At 39.0% G+C, this 18,540-nt stretch overlaps 1 protein-coding gene across 3 annotated transcripts in view; it reads right to left on the bottom strand.

Annotated features, from left to right (window-relative positions):
* Nucleotides 1-18,540, bottom strand: part of LOC308185759 (uncharacterized protein) — a 40,525-nt gene that overhangs the window by 3,737 nt on the left and 18,248 nt on the right. For all 3 annotated transcript variants that reach the window (XM_080574300.1, XM_080574298.1, XM_080574299.1), the window contains 10 exons: nucleotides 17,726-17,830; nucleotides 16,762-16,883; nucleotides 8,116-8,202; nucleotides 6,479-6,601; nucleotides 5,716-5,808; nucleotides 2,996-3,056; nucleotides 2,436-2,584; nucleotides 1,784-1,981; nucleotides 645-811; nucleotides 105-256 (listed from right to left, as the gene is read on the bottom strand). In XM_080574300.1, the coding sequence (XP_080430426.1) occupies nucleotides 105-256; nucleotides 645-811; nucleotides 1,784-1,981; nucleotides 2,436-2,584; nucleotides 2,996-3,056; nucleotides 5,716-5,808; nucleotides 6,479-6,601; nucleotides 8,116-8,202; nucleotides 16,762-16,883; nucleotides 17,726-17,830 (1,257 nt within the window). The remainder of the gene's footprint in view (nucleotides 1-104; nucleotides 257-644; nucleotides 812-1,783; nucleotides 1,982-2,435; nucleotides 2,585-2,995; nucleotides 3,057-5,715; nucleotides 5,809-6,478; nucleotides 6,602-8,115; nucleotides 8,203-16,761; nucleotides 16,884-17,725; nucleotides 17,831-18,540) is intronic.

Genomic DNA, 18,540 nt, shown 5'->3' with positions numbered 1-18,540 from the left:
GCATGCTCTAGGTGTCTTTAATTGCTGTACTCTGTTTTCTTACATTCAAAAGTTAGTTGTCTGAGCAAATTAGCTTTCTTTGACTTGACAAAAGGATATCTCACCTGCCAAGGCTACATAAAGACAATCCCTTTTAATCCAGTTGGGGATTTCCCCTGTCCGGATACAATCAAAAACCATCTTCTCCGTTTCAATGTATTCAAATTCAGATTTTGCTTTCCCAAGATTTCTGAAAAGCTTCATTGACAGCTCTGTCCTGTCATTGTTCAAAATAAAATGAAGAGTTTGTTAAGAACTAGTCACTTAACTACAAGAGTAGTGCAATTACCCAGAGTATGAGAGAAACATCCTGTAATAATGTAGGGAAAAAACAAATGTTGATGCTATAGCACAAGCCATCACGCACTAGTTAAAACTTGCATAAGACAGTTAAGCTGAAATGTTTTCCTGCTCTTTATAACAGATGTTTCTAAGCTTGATTTAATTCTTAATGCAAGTGTAGACTTTTTTTTTTTTAAATTCAATTTCAAAACTATGCATGAATATTATAATAACATTCTCTAAAATGTTTTTTCTTTATGTGGAAACAGCTCATTACTTTTCAATATTATTTCTTTCTTTACTTTATTAACTATCCAATATACCTTTTGTCATCCATGGGTTCATTTCCATAAAATACTTCATAAGACAGAATGTCAGCCTGAGCATTATTAAAGGCTTCTTTCTGATCAGCCCTTTCATCCTTGTTCTTTCTGATAAGCTGGCTGATATACTGTTGTGCCTCAGGAACATCACAATATATGGTGTGAACCTACCATGGATCAAAAATTAGATTACATTTTCTGCAAAGCTTGCACATCTGTTTGCAATTCATAATATTTAGACAACAAGGACAGAAAACCATGTTTTTTTCATGATTCCATTTTCATGCTTCACTAATTTATCTCTTAAAATAATGCCAAACAAAAAGAATGCAAGTTGGTCTAATCAGTTTTCCATAGGCTGACTTTCAGTGAGGAGTTAGCTTTCTTTAATTCCATGTGTAATTCTGAAAATTTCAACTTAACCTTTAAATAAATGTATATGTACTGGCTCTGGCAGGGATGGAGTTAAATCTTCCCCATAGCAATCCATATAGAGCTGTGCTCTGTACTTATAACTAGAACAGCACTGATATCTCACCAATGCCTTGTCTATTGTTGATCAGTGCTCTGGAGCATCAAGACTCTCTTCAATTTCCCCTCCCCACTCAAAGCCAGGAGACTGGGCATTGGCAAGAGGTAGGGAGGGGACATTGTCAGGGCAGCTGTCCTAAATCAACCAAAGAGATATGATTGATATCATAGGATGTTACACTCAACAATAAAAGCTAGGAAAGGGGAAGGACGAGGGGAGGGGCGTTCATTATGAAAATGTATGTCCTCCTCAACAACCACACTGTGTATGGAGGCTCTGTTTTCCAAAACACAGCTGATCTTCACTCATCAATGGGAAACAGAGAATAATTGTTTTTTCTCTCTTTGCTTCCATACAACCTTTGCTTGTATTTTCTCTTACTTTTTCCTTACTTTTTCCTTTAATCAACCTGTGAGCCTTTTTTTTTTTTTTTTCCCACATTGTGTTTTCTCTCTCTCCCCCTTCCTTCAAGGAGGATGAGTGAGACTCATTGTGCTGGAGTTTATCTGTCCATTAGGGTGAACGCACCACAGTATGTAAGATAATTTTTTCCAATTTTAGAAAACTTGGCAAACCGTTTTTCATTTTTTTATCACTGAGTTCTTACCTTCTTGGCAAGATTTTTCAAGAACATTAGCACCTTGATTTGAGGTTTCATTGTTTTGTAATATCTTTCACTTTCAAGGGTCTCACTGATTTCTCTGTCTTGTTTCTGTAAAGATTCCTGTATCTTTTGCAACATGACGTGTGCTTGCCAAAGAGGTTCTGTTTCCATTAAGCATTCAGGCTTCTCTTCATTAGCTGCCTGGGAGGCAACAAAGATATTTCTTAAACACTAAGCCAGGATCTAGATATTTACTCCTTTCAATGAAATTTCCAAGATTTTAATGAACAAGGGAGAGCAAAAATAGAGAAAACTAAAGAAGGAAAAGTTGCATGGTTCCAATTCTTAACATATAGATTTTGTAATTCAAGGTAGTAGGTCTTTAAAAGATTTTATAGCAAAATTTATAGGATTATAACGAAGACAACAGCACACTGTCTGGTTCCAGAAGAATCAGACTTCATTACTGTGCTGTTTTAATCATTAATCACCAATTTATCATTCTCAAGGCACATATATATTTGCCCATATGTTTTACTATCTGTTAGAACATTGGTTTCCTTCAGCCTTTGCTAGGGAGAGTCAATCTGATTGCCTTTGAAACAACTGGAATAATATTAAACCAAAGCAGTTTAATCTCCATTTTTGTTCTCACTTGTTCTGCCTTTAATTTTAAAATCACTGGCATATCGGATTTTTCTTCTTCTGTCTTTTCAGACTTTTGTTGAAGAATTTTTATCTGGAAATTCACGAGGTCATGCACTCTCTCCACATATAGACTGATGGTGTGAAGTTCCTGCAAAGCTGTATCGAAAATAATAGGGAAAGCAGGTAAGAAAAACTTGAGCATTTCTACAACTACACATTTGCTAGAATATTGTTTTGCTGGGGTAAATTAACTCCTATTGGAAATTAAGAATTTACAATGCACAAATAAACTATAATAATCAAGAATTATATTAAAGAATTCTATTCAAATGTTGAAATAAACCTACTCAAAACTGCTGCTGACTGTTACAAGCCGCTTATACTAAAGAGTTTGGAGTCATGACAGACATTAATTCTAGCTCCAACATTCTTCCATAATTTGATCTGAAACACAGTGTTGCAATGAAAAGCTTATATTAACTTCAGGTGGTGTACACCACAAAGTAAGAAAAACAGGAAAGAAACAAGGCAGATCAAGAAATTTCGTGTCCAAAATATGAAACTCACTCAATGTGTTCTGGGTATAAAGATGTTTTATTCTTTTTGTCAGATTTTCTAGAATGGAGACCTGCAAGACAAGAAAGGATGAGGGAAGAAAATCAGTGTTACCAAATTTGTTGTGTTTCCTTGGTTACAACATCTCTAATAGTTAATAATAGTGAATTAATGTTGCCACTGATAGTCACAACCTACCTAAATGGGTTGTTGTGTAGTTATTGCTAGGAAAAACAAAAACAAAACAACAAAACACCACAGAAGTAAAACAGAGGCACTCACTCTCAAACACTGTCATTTTTGCAACAGCCTGTATCAAAATGGGTTATGCCTATGTTTTCTATAGCACCTTCCCACATTACCAGAATGAAAAATGTGATAAAATGTACACTGAAAGACTCTTGAAACTATAGAAGAGAAAAAGCCTCTGGACACAGAGTGTTTGTTTGTTTGTTTGTGTGTTTCACTGTTAGTCAATCAGAAATAAGGCAATATTGTGGTAGATATTGTTAGAAATGTAAGAAAAACAAACAAACAACTTTAAATACTGGTGTTATGCAGAATTTAATCAGAAGATGGTGCTGCATTATTAAACAAATACTCCTGTTTGAGACCTTCACTCTGAAGTGCTACAGGAACCTGCATTCGATTTCATAAATGAGATACAATCTGGCTTTGAGAATATTTTTTTTTTCCTTCTTCAGTGGTTAGTTAAGATGATCCTGAATATATGCTCTAGAACAGTACAATGAAAATTGGCTGCCATAAAGAAAAGCTGACAGTTTGCAAAGTTACAGAAAGACTTGTACATATTATATGTAAAATAGAAGTCTATTCAGAAAATAACAGACAATAATTAGACCATGTTCACAGACTCTATCTGTAATAAAAATAAAATAAAATATATAATAATATATATATATATTTTTTTTTTTCAGTCACAAGAAATTCAGAATTTATGGTGAACCTGAAATATGTTTAACATCACAAGGGGGATTCTATAGGTAAATCTGAGGAGAGCAATTCTGACAAGCCATCACTAAAAAGCTAGCAGGTCAAACTAGACAAAACTTTTCCAATACAACCACTAAAAGGAAAACCATTAGAGATTATTTCCACAGACAAACATCTACAAGTAGATTTAGAGAAGGACTACACACTGGAATATTTAGAAGGCTGTACTTTTTCACTGTGTGTGCAGCCAAACTGGAACTGTTGGTATTTCAGAGCCCACGTTGGCAATTTCTTGCTAGAAAACAAACAACTGGAATAAAGTACATAATTTGAACATGCATTTGGGGTTCAGTCCTGAGAGCAGACTGGAATAGAATTACTGATAGCCCTAGCAATCTATTTTATTCTTTAAACATATAGTCTTTTATTGAACAGTACATAACAGTGACCACTCCATGACTGTTAAAGGAAAGATAACTTTGTTTGCCTTTCAGAACTAAAACCAAAGGCATTCTCTGTTGAACTCTAAGATTCATGGCAGTGTGTGGTGTTACAACCTCAAGATCTTCCCAGATTAAATAGGTCTTTCAGTCCTCCTCCTCCTCCTCCTCCTCCTCCTCCTCCTCCTCCTCCTCCTCCTCCTCCTCCTTCTCCTTCTCTTCTCCTTCTCCTTCTCCTTCTCCTTCTCCTTCTCCTTCTCCTTCTTTCTCCTTCTCCTTCTCCTTCTCCTTCTCCTTCTCCTTCTCCTTCTCCTTCTCCTTCTCCTTCTCCTTCTCCTTCTCCTTCTCCTTCTCCTTCTCCTTCTCCTTCTCCTTCTCCTTCTCCTTCTCCTTCTCCTTCTCCTTCTCCTTCTCCTTCTCCAAGAGGAATCTTCCCTCTTATTCTTCCCCTCTCTGTCTCTGCCTTCTTCCCTCCCTCTCTCTGGTAAAAGAATCATTACAATGAAAAAACAAGAGTAACAGAATTGTTATGATCTTGCAATATATATATATATAAAAGTCATTTTTCTTCTGTCATGAAGATGAACATCTGATAATGGTTCACTACAGAACAAAGTTTAAACATTACTAAACTGTCTGAAAATGTGGCTGCAAAACAGTTTGGCCAAGATGAAAAGGATGGAAACAAGCATTTTAACCTGGTATTATGCCTACTCACTCGATATTTGCTTCTATCTATGGGCTTTTTCTGTGCCTGCAGCCATCTCGGATATTTAGCAAACTGAATTTGCATTATTAGAAAGAAATATTGCAAAACTTGAGGAATTTTAATGATGTCTATTTTTCCTTGGTAATACCACTCAAGTTATCTTCGCAGCATAGGTCAACCAGCTGCATTGGAATATAGTAATAGGTTCTGTTTGTTTGTTAAATTAAAAAAAAAAAAAAGCTTTACTATGGTTTTACGATTTTTCAAAAGACATGAGATGTGAAATAAGACAGAGAAATGACAATCAGAATTTTTAGTGGAAAAAATAACATAGTATGATTAAACAAACAAACAAACAAACAAAACAAACAAACAAAAACAAACAAAAAAACCACTGTCTTCTTCATTGGTGTCTAATGTCCCCCAAATTACTTGGATTCTCTAAAACAAGACAGGCGCCTAGCAGTTTAATCTTAGCTGACTTAGATGTACATATCTAAAGCAGACAATGTAATTTTCAGGTCAGTTAGGTTCTTGGGAACAGCACAAACTGGAAATGGAATGAGAACAAATTGAAACAGAACCAAAATAACTCCTTATTTATTTATTTATTTATTTATTTATTTTACCTTTTGTTCTTCCATTTTTTCTGTTTGTTGCTTCATTTGGTGAATAAGATCTTCTTTGTCCTGGCTCAGTTTTCTGTTTCTTTCCCTCAGGCTCTGAAGGTAGTAGAAAAAGATAAAAAAGATTGCAATTATAAAGTTTTCATTATTCAAAAAGACCTTTAGTTTTGTTGTTGTTGTTTTTAATTTATTTTTCAGCTTGTTTGCTTTTATTTTTCCATATATGTTGAAAAGTTATTTGGACTATCCTGTTAAGTCCTGGGGATTTTGCACAAAAATAAAAATAAAGATTGACCAATTTATAAAACAATGCAAGCAGGGTTAGTTTGATTCTAAAGACACTTCTTAAAGGCTGGGATAGGCAGAAATTTTTCCTTGGTAGCAGAATATAAGGAGGAATGAAATAAACCTTAATGTGTGTTTATCAACAGAAAAGCATTAGAAATCCTAAAAATTCAGTGAATATTTTTACACCTCAGTTTCATAAAAACATAGTTATTTACAAGCGTCTAAGCACAAACAATATGAGAGAACCTCACACTGAATTTTAATCAGGGAAGTCAAGATATGAAAACTGTTCCGAAAACACTGTGTAAGTCTTAACTCCACTCCAGAACGAGATAGCAATGGTTTTGTAGTAATTTCATAAAATGTGTGTCTTCAGTTGACTGTCCCTAAGAAGAAAACATGACTTATATAACCTCTTTCTGCAATGCCTGGAACTTCCTGTTGCTCTTATCGCCATGTCAAAACTGTACTTATTTACCTTAACAGCATTTTGCCAATGGGTGCTGTTCTTGTTCATCAGTTCATGGTAAGCTTCCAACTGGGATTTCAAACTCCTAATTTTGTCACCATAAAGTTTATTTATAGTAGTTATAGTCTGCTCCTATGTTACAAAATATAATTGAGAAAATGAATTTAAACAGAAAAGCCAAGCATGATAAAAGAACATTTTCCACAACAGCTAAATATTGGTTCTCTTTCTCAAATGTGTTGTGTTGCCTGCAAATATTTCTTGTTGATCACAGGAGGTTTGTGTCTTCACAGAAGGTACACTTCGGGCAAAAATTCACACTAAAGTAATTCTCTCCCGCTCTCTCCCTGCACTGCTCCCTCCCTTTCTCCCTTCCTTCCTCCCTCCTTCTTAACGCCTCCACCCTCCCCATTCTTCCAGAAGAAATGAGCCTTTCTCAGAGCAGTCCACAATCAATTCATTCCACAAATAAATAAATAAATAAATAAAATAAATAAAAAAAACCTCTTCCCTTTGTGTGCCCTCTAGGTAGAATAAAGTTCATTTGTATGAAAAGCATACATGTAACTAGGAACTAAGTGGCTGATTTGCACTGGGTTGGAGAAGAATGATGGGATGAATCAAAGATGAGGCAATGGATGAAGAAAAAGCTTTCAGCGCAATATAGACAAAGATGTGTGTAATTCTGACTTGGGGGAGAATTACTGACTAATGGAATGTACAAATGCTTCCGCTAGGGAAAGCCTATCACTGTGGGGCTGTGGTCATAGGCCTGGAATCTATGGATCCTCACTGTAACCTTGAGGGTGATTACAGATGGAGGGACTCTGCTATTCTCTGAGCTACACTGACAAAATACTGAAAGAAAAAACTGGAAGATCTGTGCAGATCTGTGTAGATGTGCTCACAGAAGCAATCCTGTGAGGATTGCTTTAGGCATCAGCCAGGATGAAGATTCAAAGAGAAGGCAACAATCCTATCCATATTTTGGAAACGACTGTATTCTATTTGTGTAATGCTATGCTGTATATTTTTTTATTTGTGTATTTTTTGGATTTTTTTTTCCATTTAATTTATCTTTACTGGGATCATTAGCTTAATTAACTTCAGGAAAATTGTCAAACACCAAGCTAACCAAAGAGTGGATTTATTCATTCCAAATGGAAAAAGTAAGGAAGACAAGTGCAAAATAAAAGAGAATGTATCCACAAAGAAGAAGGGTGAAAAACTTTCCACTTTAGCAATGAAAACAGGCACTACAGGTTGGCATAGCTCTTACAATAATATCATTCTTGACAGACACAACCTACACAATAGTGTCAGTCAGCAGATGAAGGTGGCATTTGACTGGAAAGTTCAGTAACAATAAAGTTTGGAAAATCTCTGCAAATAAGCCAGTCTAAATATTCAGAATGGGAAAGGGTCCAATAAATAAACAAATAGAAGTAGCCATAGGTGAAAATAAGACCATATTTCACAAAGTTGTAAAAGTAAATACATTGAGAGATAGATTGATATTATTTCTGGAGAAATGATTCAATGGGTAGCTGAATGAAGATTCAAATGTGAATGAAGTAGATTTAATCCTCCTGTGTCATTTTGACTAATGATATGACACAACAATGGTAATGCTCCAGAATAATTACCTTGCTTTGGTTTTCTTTCTTTGTGTTTTCCAGCTGTCTGATTATCTTTAAGTGTTTGCTTTTCATTTCCTGCATGTCTTTTACAATCTGCAGAGGATGAAAGAAATAATCAACTCAGAACACTAGAAATGAACTCCAATCATCAAACAATTACAATGTACATTTCTCAAAGCGACAGATACTGTACAAGTCTGATTTCAAAACAGATAAATAGCTTGGACTGCAGACCAAAATTCTGAGGCTTCAAAAATCAGAAAATATGTTACGTTATTGAATAAATATTTGTACATTTATTTACTTGACATTGATTTTCTGGTTCTAGTACTACAACTTCACCTCTACATTTCTATTGTAGTGATATGAATTGAGTACAGAAGAGAGTCATTACAATTTTTCTAAAGTTCTTGAAAAGGAAACACAACATTGTGAAGCTTATTAATGGAAAAATAATAAAAAAAAATACATTTTTATGTTTATGAGTTAGATAACACACTGCACACTTACTCGATTGCATATTGCAGACAGCTGTTTTTTGTTTGTTTGTTTGTTTGTTTTTTTCCACAAAGTTTATCTGAAAAACTGCAAAATTGATATAGTTTCAAGATTCACTACAGGCATTTCTCAGTAATAAAAACAGATACCTACACCAAAGACTAACAAAGTGACCTTTTTCCTTGTTTGAAAACTAGTCATTTAAGCTTAACATTGCATCAAGATTCTTAGTGACTCAGTTTTATTCATTCTGTTTCTAATCCAATTGGTAATAGTCACAAAAGGAAAATTCCACTATTTCCCACATCAATGACATCAATGCAGACACTCTGGCTGTCTACTTTTCTTTTTGCATCCTTGCCTTGTAGGTGCAATGTCAAATTACACAACACTGATACTAGTTGCATTTTAAATGAGTCTTGACAGATACTACAGGATGAATCACAGCAATAACGAACATTATTTTGTGTAAATTATAAAAATGTAGAGCTTTTCCAGAGACATCCTTGGTTTAAGTTTAATATGATGCAGCTTCTACTGACAGCAGCTCAGACCAAATAAAACTGAACAGAAAAATCTCTAAAAAGAAATATTTTTAGAGAAGACTGAAGCGTGATTTTAAATGGTTGTGTTGGGTAACATCATTCTACAATGACAGATCAAATCTTTATGAGTATTTACAAACAATTAGCTTTAGAGTGAATAATCTCTACAGTATGACACTGTCACAACTCAAACAATATAAAGAAGCAGAAGAAATGTGGTATTACAAAATACTGTCTTAAATCTCACCAAAAAGAGTATTGCAGAAGTAGAAGAATTTTTAAAAGACACAATTAAAATGTTCAGAGACAAGAAAAGCCTATTCTAGAAAAGATTCAGACAACTTTATTGCTCTTATCACACAAAGAGCTCAGAGTCATGTTAACTGCATTGCTTCAGGTATTTTAACTCATTTCTAACAGCTAGCTCCAAAGGTCTGTAGCCTGTACCACAGTAATCACCATAGATATTTTTTGATACAAAATAAAAGAATAAAAGTACAAGAAAATATAGCGGCAAAACTAATGAAACAGGAATATATATATATATATATACACACATATATATACATACACATGAACTTTCTGTGCTCCATTTTGTGGCTATTGTCCCTTGTCCTGTCCCCACAAACCACTGAAAAGAGGTTGGCCAAATCCCTCTGTCTCCCACACTTAAGATATTTGCAAACATTGATAAGATCCCCTCTCAGTCTTCTTTTCTCCAGGCTGAACAGACCCAGGTCCCTCAGCCTTTCCTCACAGCAGAGATGCTCCAGGCCCCGTATCATCTTTGTGGCCCTCTGCTAGACTCTTTGCAGGAGATCCCTGTCTTTTTTGTACCGGGGAGTCCAGAACTGGAAACAGTACTCCAGGTGAGGCCTGACCAGGGCAGAGTAGAGGGGGAGGATCACCTCCCTTGGCCTCCTGGCCGCGCTTCTTTTAATGCACGCCAGGATCCCATTGGCCTTCTTGACCAACCAGGGCACACTGGTGGCTCGTGGTCAACCTGTCATCCACCAGGACCCCCAGGTCCTTCTCCGCAGAGCTCCCCTCGAGCAAGTCATCCCCCAGCCCGTACTGATACATGTGGTTGTTCCTTCCCACATGCAGAACTCTACACTCGCTCTTGTTAAACTTTGGTTTCTTCCTGCCCAGCTCTCCAGCCAGTCCAGGTCTCACTGAATGGCAGCACAGCCGTCTGGCATGTCGGCTCCTCCTCCCAGCTTTGTATCATTGACATACTTGCTGAACGTGGACGCTATTCCTTCATCAAGGTCATTGATGAAGATGTTGAACAAGACCAGAATCAACCTCTGGGAAACACTGCCAGTACAGGTCTCCATCCGGACTCTGTGCTGCCGATCACCACCGTCTGATCTCAGCCAGTCAGCCAGTTCTCAATCCACCTTACTGTCCACTCGTTTATCCCACACTTTCTCAGCTTTGCTAGCAGGATGTCGTGGGAGACAGTGTCAAAAGCCTTGCTAAAGTCAAGGTAGATGACATCCACTGCTCTCCCCCCACCTACCCAGCTGGTGATGTCATCATAGAGGGCAACGAGGTTCATTGAGCATGATTACCCCTTGGTGAATCTATGCTGACTACTCCTCATAACCTTATTCTCTTCCAGTTGCTTGGAGATGGCATCCAGAACAAGCTTTTCCAACACCTTTCCAGGGACAGAGTTAAGACTGACTGGCCTGTAGTTTCATGGATCCTCCTTCTTGCCCTTCTTGAAGACTGGAGTGACATTAGCTATCCTCCAGTCTTCAGGCACCTCTCCTGTTCTCCAGAACCTTTCAAAGATGATGGAGTGGTTCGGCGATCACCTCTGCCAGCTCCCTCAGCACACATGGATGCATCCCTTCAGGACCCATGAATTTGTGTGTGAAGATCCCACTTAGACGATTCTGAACCATGCCCTCCTCAACCAGAGGGGAGCTCTCCATTTTCCAGACTCTCTCTCCTCCATCCAGGGTCCAGGAGTTCCAGGGGGTAGTCTTTGAAGCAAAGACTGAAGCAAAGAAGGCATTCAGTATCTCCACCTTCTCAGTTTTAGCTGTTACCAGGACACCCCTCATATTCAGCAGGGGACCCACATTATCCCTACACTTCCTTTTACTGTCTACATACTTAAAAAAAAAAACCACTTCTTCTTATCCTTTATCTCCCTTGGCAGCTTCATCTCCAGGTGGGCTTTAGCCTTCCTTGTCGCATCCCGGCAGGTCCTGACAACACTCCTATACTCCTCCAAGAGGACATGCCCTTTTTCCACATTTCACAACCCTTCTTCCTTTTGATCTTGTCGAGCTCCTTGCTCATCCGTGCAGGTCTCTGCCCCACTTCCCCAATTTCCTGCTCTTAGGGATGCACCAATCCTGAGCTTGGAAGAAGTGCTGTTTAAATGTTGCCCAGCTCTCACAAGCACCCTTAGCTTCTAGAAATATAGCCCATGAGATACCCAGAAGTAGGTCCCAGAAGAGACTGAAGTTGGCTCTCCAAACGTCCAGGGTAGCAATCCTACTTTTTGCCTTACTTCTTCCACTAAGTTCCATCTTGAACTACACCAACTCATGATTGCTGCAGCCCAAGCTGCACCCAAGCTTCACTAACCCAACAAGCCCATCCCTGTTGCTAAGAAAAAGGTCCAGAAGCACCCCCTGCCTCGTCGGTTCCTCCACCACCTGCACCAGAAAATTATCTTCAATGCATTGCAGGAACCTTTTGGACTACGCGTGCCTGGCCGAGTTGCTTACCCAACGGATGTTTGGGTAATTAAAGTCCCCCATGAGAACTAGCGCCCAGGATTGTGAGGCTACTTCCAGCTGCTTGTAGAAGGCCTCATCGACCTCCTTCTCCTGATCTGGTGACCTGTAGTACACCCCCACAACAGTGTCACCTATACCAGCCCTCCCCCTAATTCTCACCCACAAACTCTCCACTTGTTCTTCACCCTCCCCCAGGGGGACCTGGGTACATTCTAATTGTTCCCTCACATAAAGGGGTACTCCTTTCCCTCGCTTCCCCAGCCTATCATTCCTAAAGAGGACATAGCCCCCCATGACAGTGTTCCAGTCATACGAGCTGTCCCACCACATCTCTAAGATCGCAATGAGATTTTGGCCCCTTGACTGTACACAGATCTCCATCTCATCCTGTTTATTTCCCACGCTTTGCGCATTGGTATACAGACACTTTAGGGAAGCAGCAGGCACAGTTAACCTAAGATCACTGAGTACAACTCCTGGCCCCACACAGGGCCGCTGAGAAATCAAACCATATGTCTAGAGTGTTGTCCAAATGCTTCTTAACTCCAACTTGCTCAGCGCCATAACCACTTACCCAAGGAACTTGCTCCAGTCCCTGACCACCTTCTCAGCGAAGAACCATTTCCTAACATCCAACCCTAACTTCCCCTGTCATGGCTCTGTGCTGTTCCCACAGGTCCTGTCAAAGTCCCCAGAGAGCAGAGCTCAGCGCCTGCCCCTCCACTCCCCTCGTGAGGAAGCTGCAGCCCTCTGTGAGGCCTCTCCTCAGTTCCATAGAATCACAGAATCACAGAATATCCAGAGTTGGAAGGGGACCCACAAGGATCATTGAGTCCAACTCCTGGCTCCACACAGGTCTACCCAAAAATTCAGACCATATCACTGAGAGAATAGACCAAATGCTTCATAAACTCTGACAGGCTTGGTGCCATGACTACAACCCTGGGAAGCCTGTTCCAGTGAGCCTGTCTCCTCTTCTGTGGGCTGAACAACAAGCGTGACCTCAGCTGCTCTTCATATACCTTCCCCTCTAAACTATTCACCATCTTCACAGCCTTCCTTTGGACACTCTAATAGTTTCGTGTCTTACATTGTGGCACCCAGAACTGTACAATGGACGTGAGATGAGGCTGTACCTGTGCAGAGTAGACAAGCCCTTCACTTGACCAGCTAGCAATGCTGTGTCTGATGCACTGTAGGGTATGGTTGACCCTTTTGGCTGCCAGGGCACATTAATGGCTTTGTTCAACTTGCTGCCAACCATAACCCCCAGATCCCTTTTTGTGTGTCTGCTCTCCAGCCCCGCGTACCCCAGTCTATACAGGGGTTGCACCTTCCAAGGTGCAGAATCTAGCACTTGCTCTTGTTAAACTTCATGCAGTTGGTGATTGTCCATCCCTCTAATTTGCCAAGATCTCTCTGCAAGGACTCTCTACTCCTGAAAGATTCAACAGCTCCTCCTAATTTAGTATAGACTACAAACTTAGTATACCTTTGAGTCCTGCAGAGTAGAAGTAGTTCTTCCTATAGAAGTCATTTATGAAAACACAGAAGAGAACTGACCCCAAAATGGAATCCTGCAAAACCGTACTACTGACTGGTTGCCAGTCTGATGTAACCCCATTTAATATAATCCTTCTATTAATAACTAAGCCTCACCCATCAGCCAATTGTTCACCCATCATATTATGTATTTGCCTTGCTGTATGCTAGATGTTTCATCTAGAAGGATACTGTGATAAACAGTATAAAAAGCTTTGCTGAAATTCAAAACAATTAGATTAACTGGTTTTTCCTTGATCAGTTAGGTGGGTAACCTTGTCATACTGGGAAATTAAGTTCATTAAACAGGACTTTTCCCTTGTGAACATGTATTGGCTGAGACCAATGACTCCATTGCTTTTTGGGTGTTTTTCAGTAACTCCCACAATAATTTTCTCCACAATTTTTCCAGGCACTGAAGTAGACTGACAGTACTGTAGTTACCAGGGTCTTCCTTCTCACCTGTCTTGAAAACTGAGACAACTTTTGCCAGCTTCTAGTGGACTGGGACCTCTCTGGATTCCCAAGACCACTGAAAAATAATTGAGAGAGCTCTCACAATGACATCAGCCAGCCCTCTGAGTACCCTGGGATGAATCCCATCAGGCTCCATAGATTTATGCATCCAGCTGGAGCTGCAAATCCCACATGTTTGGAGTTGGCTGAGAGTTTATCACTACTGTAGTCACAGTTCTCTAAGTCAGGGCTCTGGGGCTCCCAGGGACCATCTTCATTGTTGAAAACAAAGGCGGAGAAGTCATTAAACATCTCTGCTTTGTGTATATCTCCATTTGTGAGCTGACCATACTCATCAAGTATTGAACCAACATTATCTCTGGCTCCCCTTTTGATGTTAACATCATTTAAAAGGTCCTTTTTATTTTCCTCCACAGTACCGGTCATCTTCAACTCTAATTGAGTTTTGGCCACATGGATTTTCTCCCTACAATGTGAATAGCTAACAGCATTTCACAAGTCCTTACATCTTGCCCAACCTCACTTCCAGTGGCCATACACTTTCTTTTTCTGACTAAACTCTAGAAGATCCCTGGTAAACAAAGCCAATCTTCAGCCCTACCTGCTTGATTTCCAACATTTTGGAGTTGCCTGTTCCTGTACTCTACAAGGTGGTTCTTAAAGAGTCATCAGCACTAACAACTTCAAAAAGAGTTTCACAGGGGACCTTACTAACTAGTTCATTGAGCAGCATGAAGTCTGCTCTCCCCATACCAAGTACTGAAATTTTTGTGGCAGTTTTCCTCCTGTCACCAAAGATTTTAAATTCAACTACTTCATGGTCACTATGGCCAAGACAGCCACCAATCACCACTTCGGCCACAAGATCTGCTCTGTTTACAAGAAACAAATCTAGGAGAGCACCTTTCCTAGTCGGCTCCCTTAGTACCTGTACCAAGAAGTTATCATCAAGGTGTTTTAGGAATCTCACGGACCCGTTTGTATTAGCTGTGTGGTATTCCCAGTTAACATATAGCAAGTTGAATTCATCCGTAAGGACAAGGGTGGCTGACCTAGAGTTCTTTAAAGAATAATTCCTTGGTGTTTTCGTCCTCAGTGGTTGCCTTATAGCAGGGTCCCACAACAATGTCTGCATTATTTGCTTGTCTCTTAATTATTACCCAAAAGTTCTCAATTGTGTCATCATCAGCTGCAAGCTCTGTACAGATACAGACCCTCCATTACATGCAGTGACACCCCTCTTCTCCACCTTGCCTGCCTTTCCTAACCCTTCTGAAGAGCTTATAACCATCCATTATAACATGCCAGTCACAGGACTGTTCCCATCACATTTTGCTCATGCCAATGATGTTGTATATCTGGTACTGAGCTAAGGCTTCTAGCTCCTCTTGCTTGTTCCTCATGCTGTATGCATTGGTGTAGAAACATTAAAACTGTACTTCATTGTACCTAACACCTAGTGGAGCAGACTGAAGGATCTTACTAGTATGCAGTCCATCAAATTTTGGCATGCCTTCCATAGTTTATCACTGGCAAGCCCAAGTTTTTACCTCTTTCTCTCTTCAAATCTAGTTTAAATCTCTATTGATCCGCCCTGTTAACTTCTTTACAAATACCCTTTTTCCCTTCTGAGAAAGATGCTCCCCAGCAGGCACCAATAGGCCTGGCATTGTGTAGACTATTCCATGATTGAGAAACCTAAAATTCTGGCAGTGGCATCCACCTTAGAGATACGTATTCATCAGGCTGGATCTACCTGTTCAATATTTTTCACAGTTACTGGAAGAAAAGGAGAAAACACAACCTTTGCTTCTGATCCTTTAACCACTCAGCCCAAGGCCCTGAAGTCCTCTTTGATTGCCCTTGGACTTCTCTGCTACTTTATTGTAGCCAACATGAAAAACCAATAATGGATAACAGTGGGCTTTACCAGGCTAGTGAGCGTTCTACTAACGGTACCAGTAATGCTGAAATTGCAACAAAACTTCACACAGCAAGTCAAAAGCTACTTTTAGCAATCAAGGATCAATGAGAAACATATGAGAAGACATGGGTTTTCTCAAACCTCCAGTTACAAGTGCGTTGTTTTGTTTGGTACCTTTAGACACCTACCAGAAACACAGAAATTTAAGCAATTCAGAACTCAGTATCTGGTTATATAAGTCCTGGTTTCAGCTAGGATAGCGTTAATTTTCCTCCTACTAGCTGGTAGGGTGCTATGTTTTGGATTAGGATGAGAAGAGTGTTGATAACACACCAATGTTTTAATTGTTGCAGAGCAGTGCTTACACTAAGCCAAGGACTTTTCAGCTTCTCACTCTGTCCTGCCAGTGGGCAGGCTGGGGGTGCAGCAGGAGCTGGGAGGGGACAGACCCAGGACAGCTGACCCAAACTGGCCAAAGGGGTATTCCATACCATCTGACGTCATGCTAAACAATATATAGGGGTGGCTAGCCAGGGTGGGGCGCCAGCTGCTCAGGGATAGGCTGGGCATCGGTCAGCGGGTAGCGAGCAATTGCACTGTACATCACTGGTTTCATACACATTATTATTAGTAGTAGTTCCCAGTCGGGGCTAGTTTTACCTGGAAAAGTGAGTGTTGCTCTGCAACAATTAAAACATTGGTGTGTTATCAACACTCTTCTCATCCTAATCCGAAACATAGCACCCTACCAGCTACTAGGAGGAAAATTAACTCTATCCTAGCTGAAACCAGGACATTACCTAAGATGGTAAATTATTCATTCACACTGTTTTTCATTTGTTTATATATATAAGTGTATATATATAATGTATATATATATATGCTTTGTTTTGCTTTTTACCTTGATGATATAGAATGTAGCTAATTTGTATGGAATATATGGCACTTCTTTGGTTCTGCATTCTTCAAGCTGTGTCAGTTTGTGGTCAGCATCAGAACAAGTTCCAGATGTATTTTGATGATCTGTTTTATAACAAAAATGACTTTATTGACTGGAAGTAAGGAACTGGATATTATATCTAACAGCTAGAACTAAAATGCACAGCAAATACAGATCTACATATTATATTCTAAAATTTTTGTATAGAACAGCAAGTATCGTCTTAAAACATACCTTTTTGTCTGATAGCAAAGGAAACAGATCCTTGGGAAAGGAGTTTTAGTAACTCTGACTTGTCAGCTTTGACTTGTGGACACCATTACACATAGTTATATCGTCTGACAATTACTTGCCCATGAGTAGTCTGATGCTAACTACTTATACCAAAGCCAGAAATGAAAACTTAGATAAAAAATTTATGCAGAAAAGTGCTACCTCTTAATAAAACTAACTTTTATCACAGCTAAGAATAGGACACTTTAAAACCTCATTCACAACTACCTTTTACAAGTTATTTTGAAAGACCCATTTTATATCACAGTATGATAAAAAAAAAAAAAGCTTTTTTTTTTTTTTTTTTTTTTCCCCAGATCTCAGACATCTCTGACTGGCTTAACACAATAATTAACTTTTTATTAGGAAATTATTTTAAGCACCATAATCCTTATTTAAATATAATAATTAACTGAAAGATATGTAAGGTGAAAAGAGATTGGGTTCTGATTACTTAAAATGGTGACTTGCATAAATCCAAGCTATTTGGTTGGATTCAGAAATCTAAGCTCACATAAAAGAAAGAAAAAAACAAGAACAAAAAATCCCCCCAAAAACACACACACACACCAAAAAAAAAAAAACCCTCTACATTTATGTAATGTAGTATGTGATCAAGAAAATAAGAATAACATTTACTATACAAATATACCTTTTTCTAGAGCTCTGTTTTCATCCCATCCAATCAGGGAATTCAGCAGTGACCACTTGTTTATACTCATTCCAATTTTGTGCAGCCAAAATTTTCCCTCCCCATCTGTAAAAAAATAAATTTAAAATCAATAAAAATCATTGAATTATTGCAATTCTCTGATTCTCTTGATTAAATAATTGGATTCAAATATGGTATGTGCTTATTCTGTTGGGACCAATAGAATTTTGAGTGAATAAAATTGTTAGCAAAGGTTTGGAGATCAGGGAATCATTAAGAGAACTACAAAAAGAACAAGAATGTAATATATGTTTGAGATCCGAATATTTGTATCTGATCTAGAAAATATTAATAGACTGAAATTAAGTGTGCCCTCCAGACTTGGTTCTGAGCTTCTGTTAAAAAATAAAATTTTGGATTTTTCCCAATATCATTGAAATTAAGTATTAATGTATATAAATATCTGAGGGGAGGATGCCGAGAGGATGATGTGGTCTTTTCAGTTGTGTCCAGAGGCAAGACAAGAGGTAATGGACACAAACTGAAGTGCAGAAAATTCCAGCTGAATATGAGGGGGCGCTTCTTTACTGTGAGGGTGACAGAGCACTGGAACAGGTTGCCCAGAGAGGTTGTGGAGTCTCCTTCTCTAGAGATATTCAAAACCTGCCTGGATGCCACCCTGCACAATGTGCTCTGGGTGATCCTGCTTGGCGGGGGGGAGTGGGGGGTGGGGGGGTGGGGGGTGGACTAGGTGATCTTCAGAGGTCCCTTCCAACCTCGACCATCCTGCGATTCTATGTGTGTGTGAAAGCACA

The sequence above is a fragment of the Anser brachyrhynchus genome (assembly GCF_964034855.1).
Source record: "Anser brachyrhynchus genome assembly, chromosome: Z".
Classification (NCBI taxonomy): domain Eukaryota; kingdom Metazoa; phylum Chordata; class Aves; order Anseriformes; family Anatidae; genus Anser; species Anser brachyrhynchus.
Note: the sequence above shows the minus strand (reverse complement) of the source record. Positions and strands in the feature narration are given on the sequence as shown.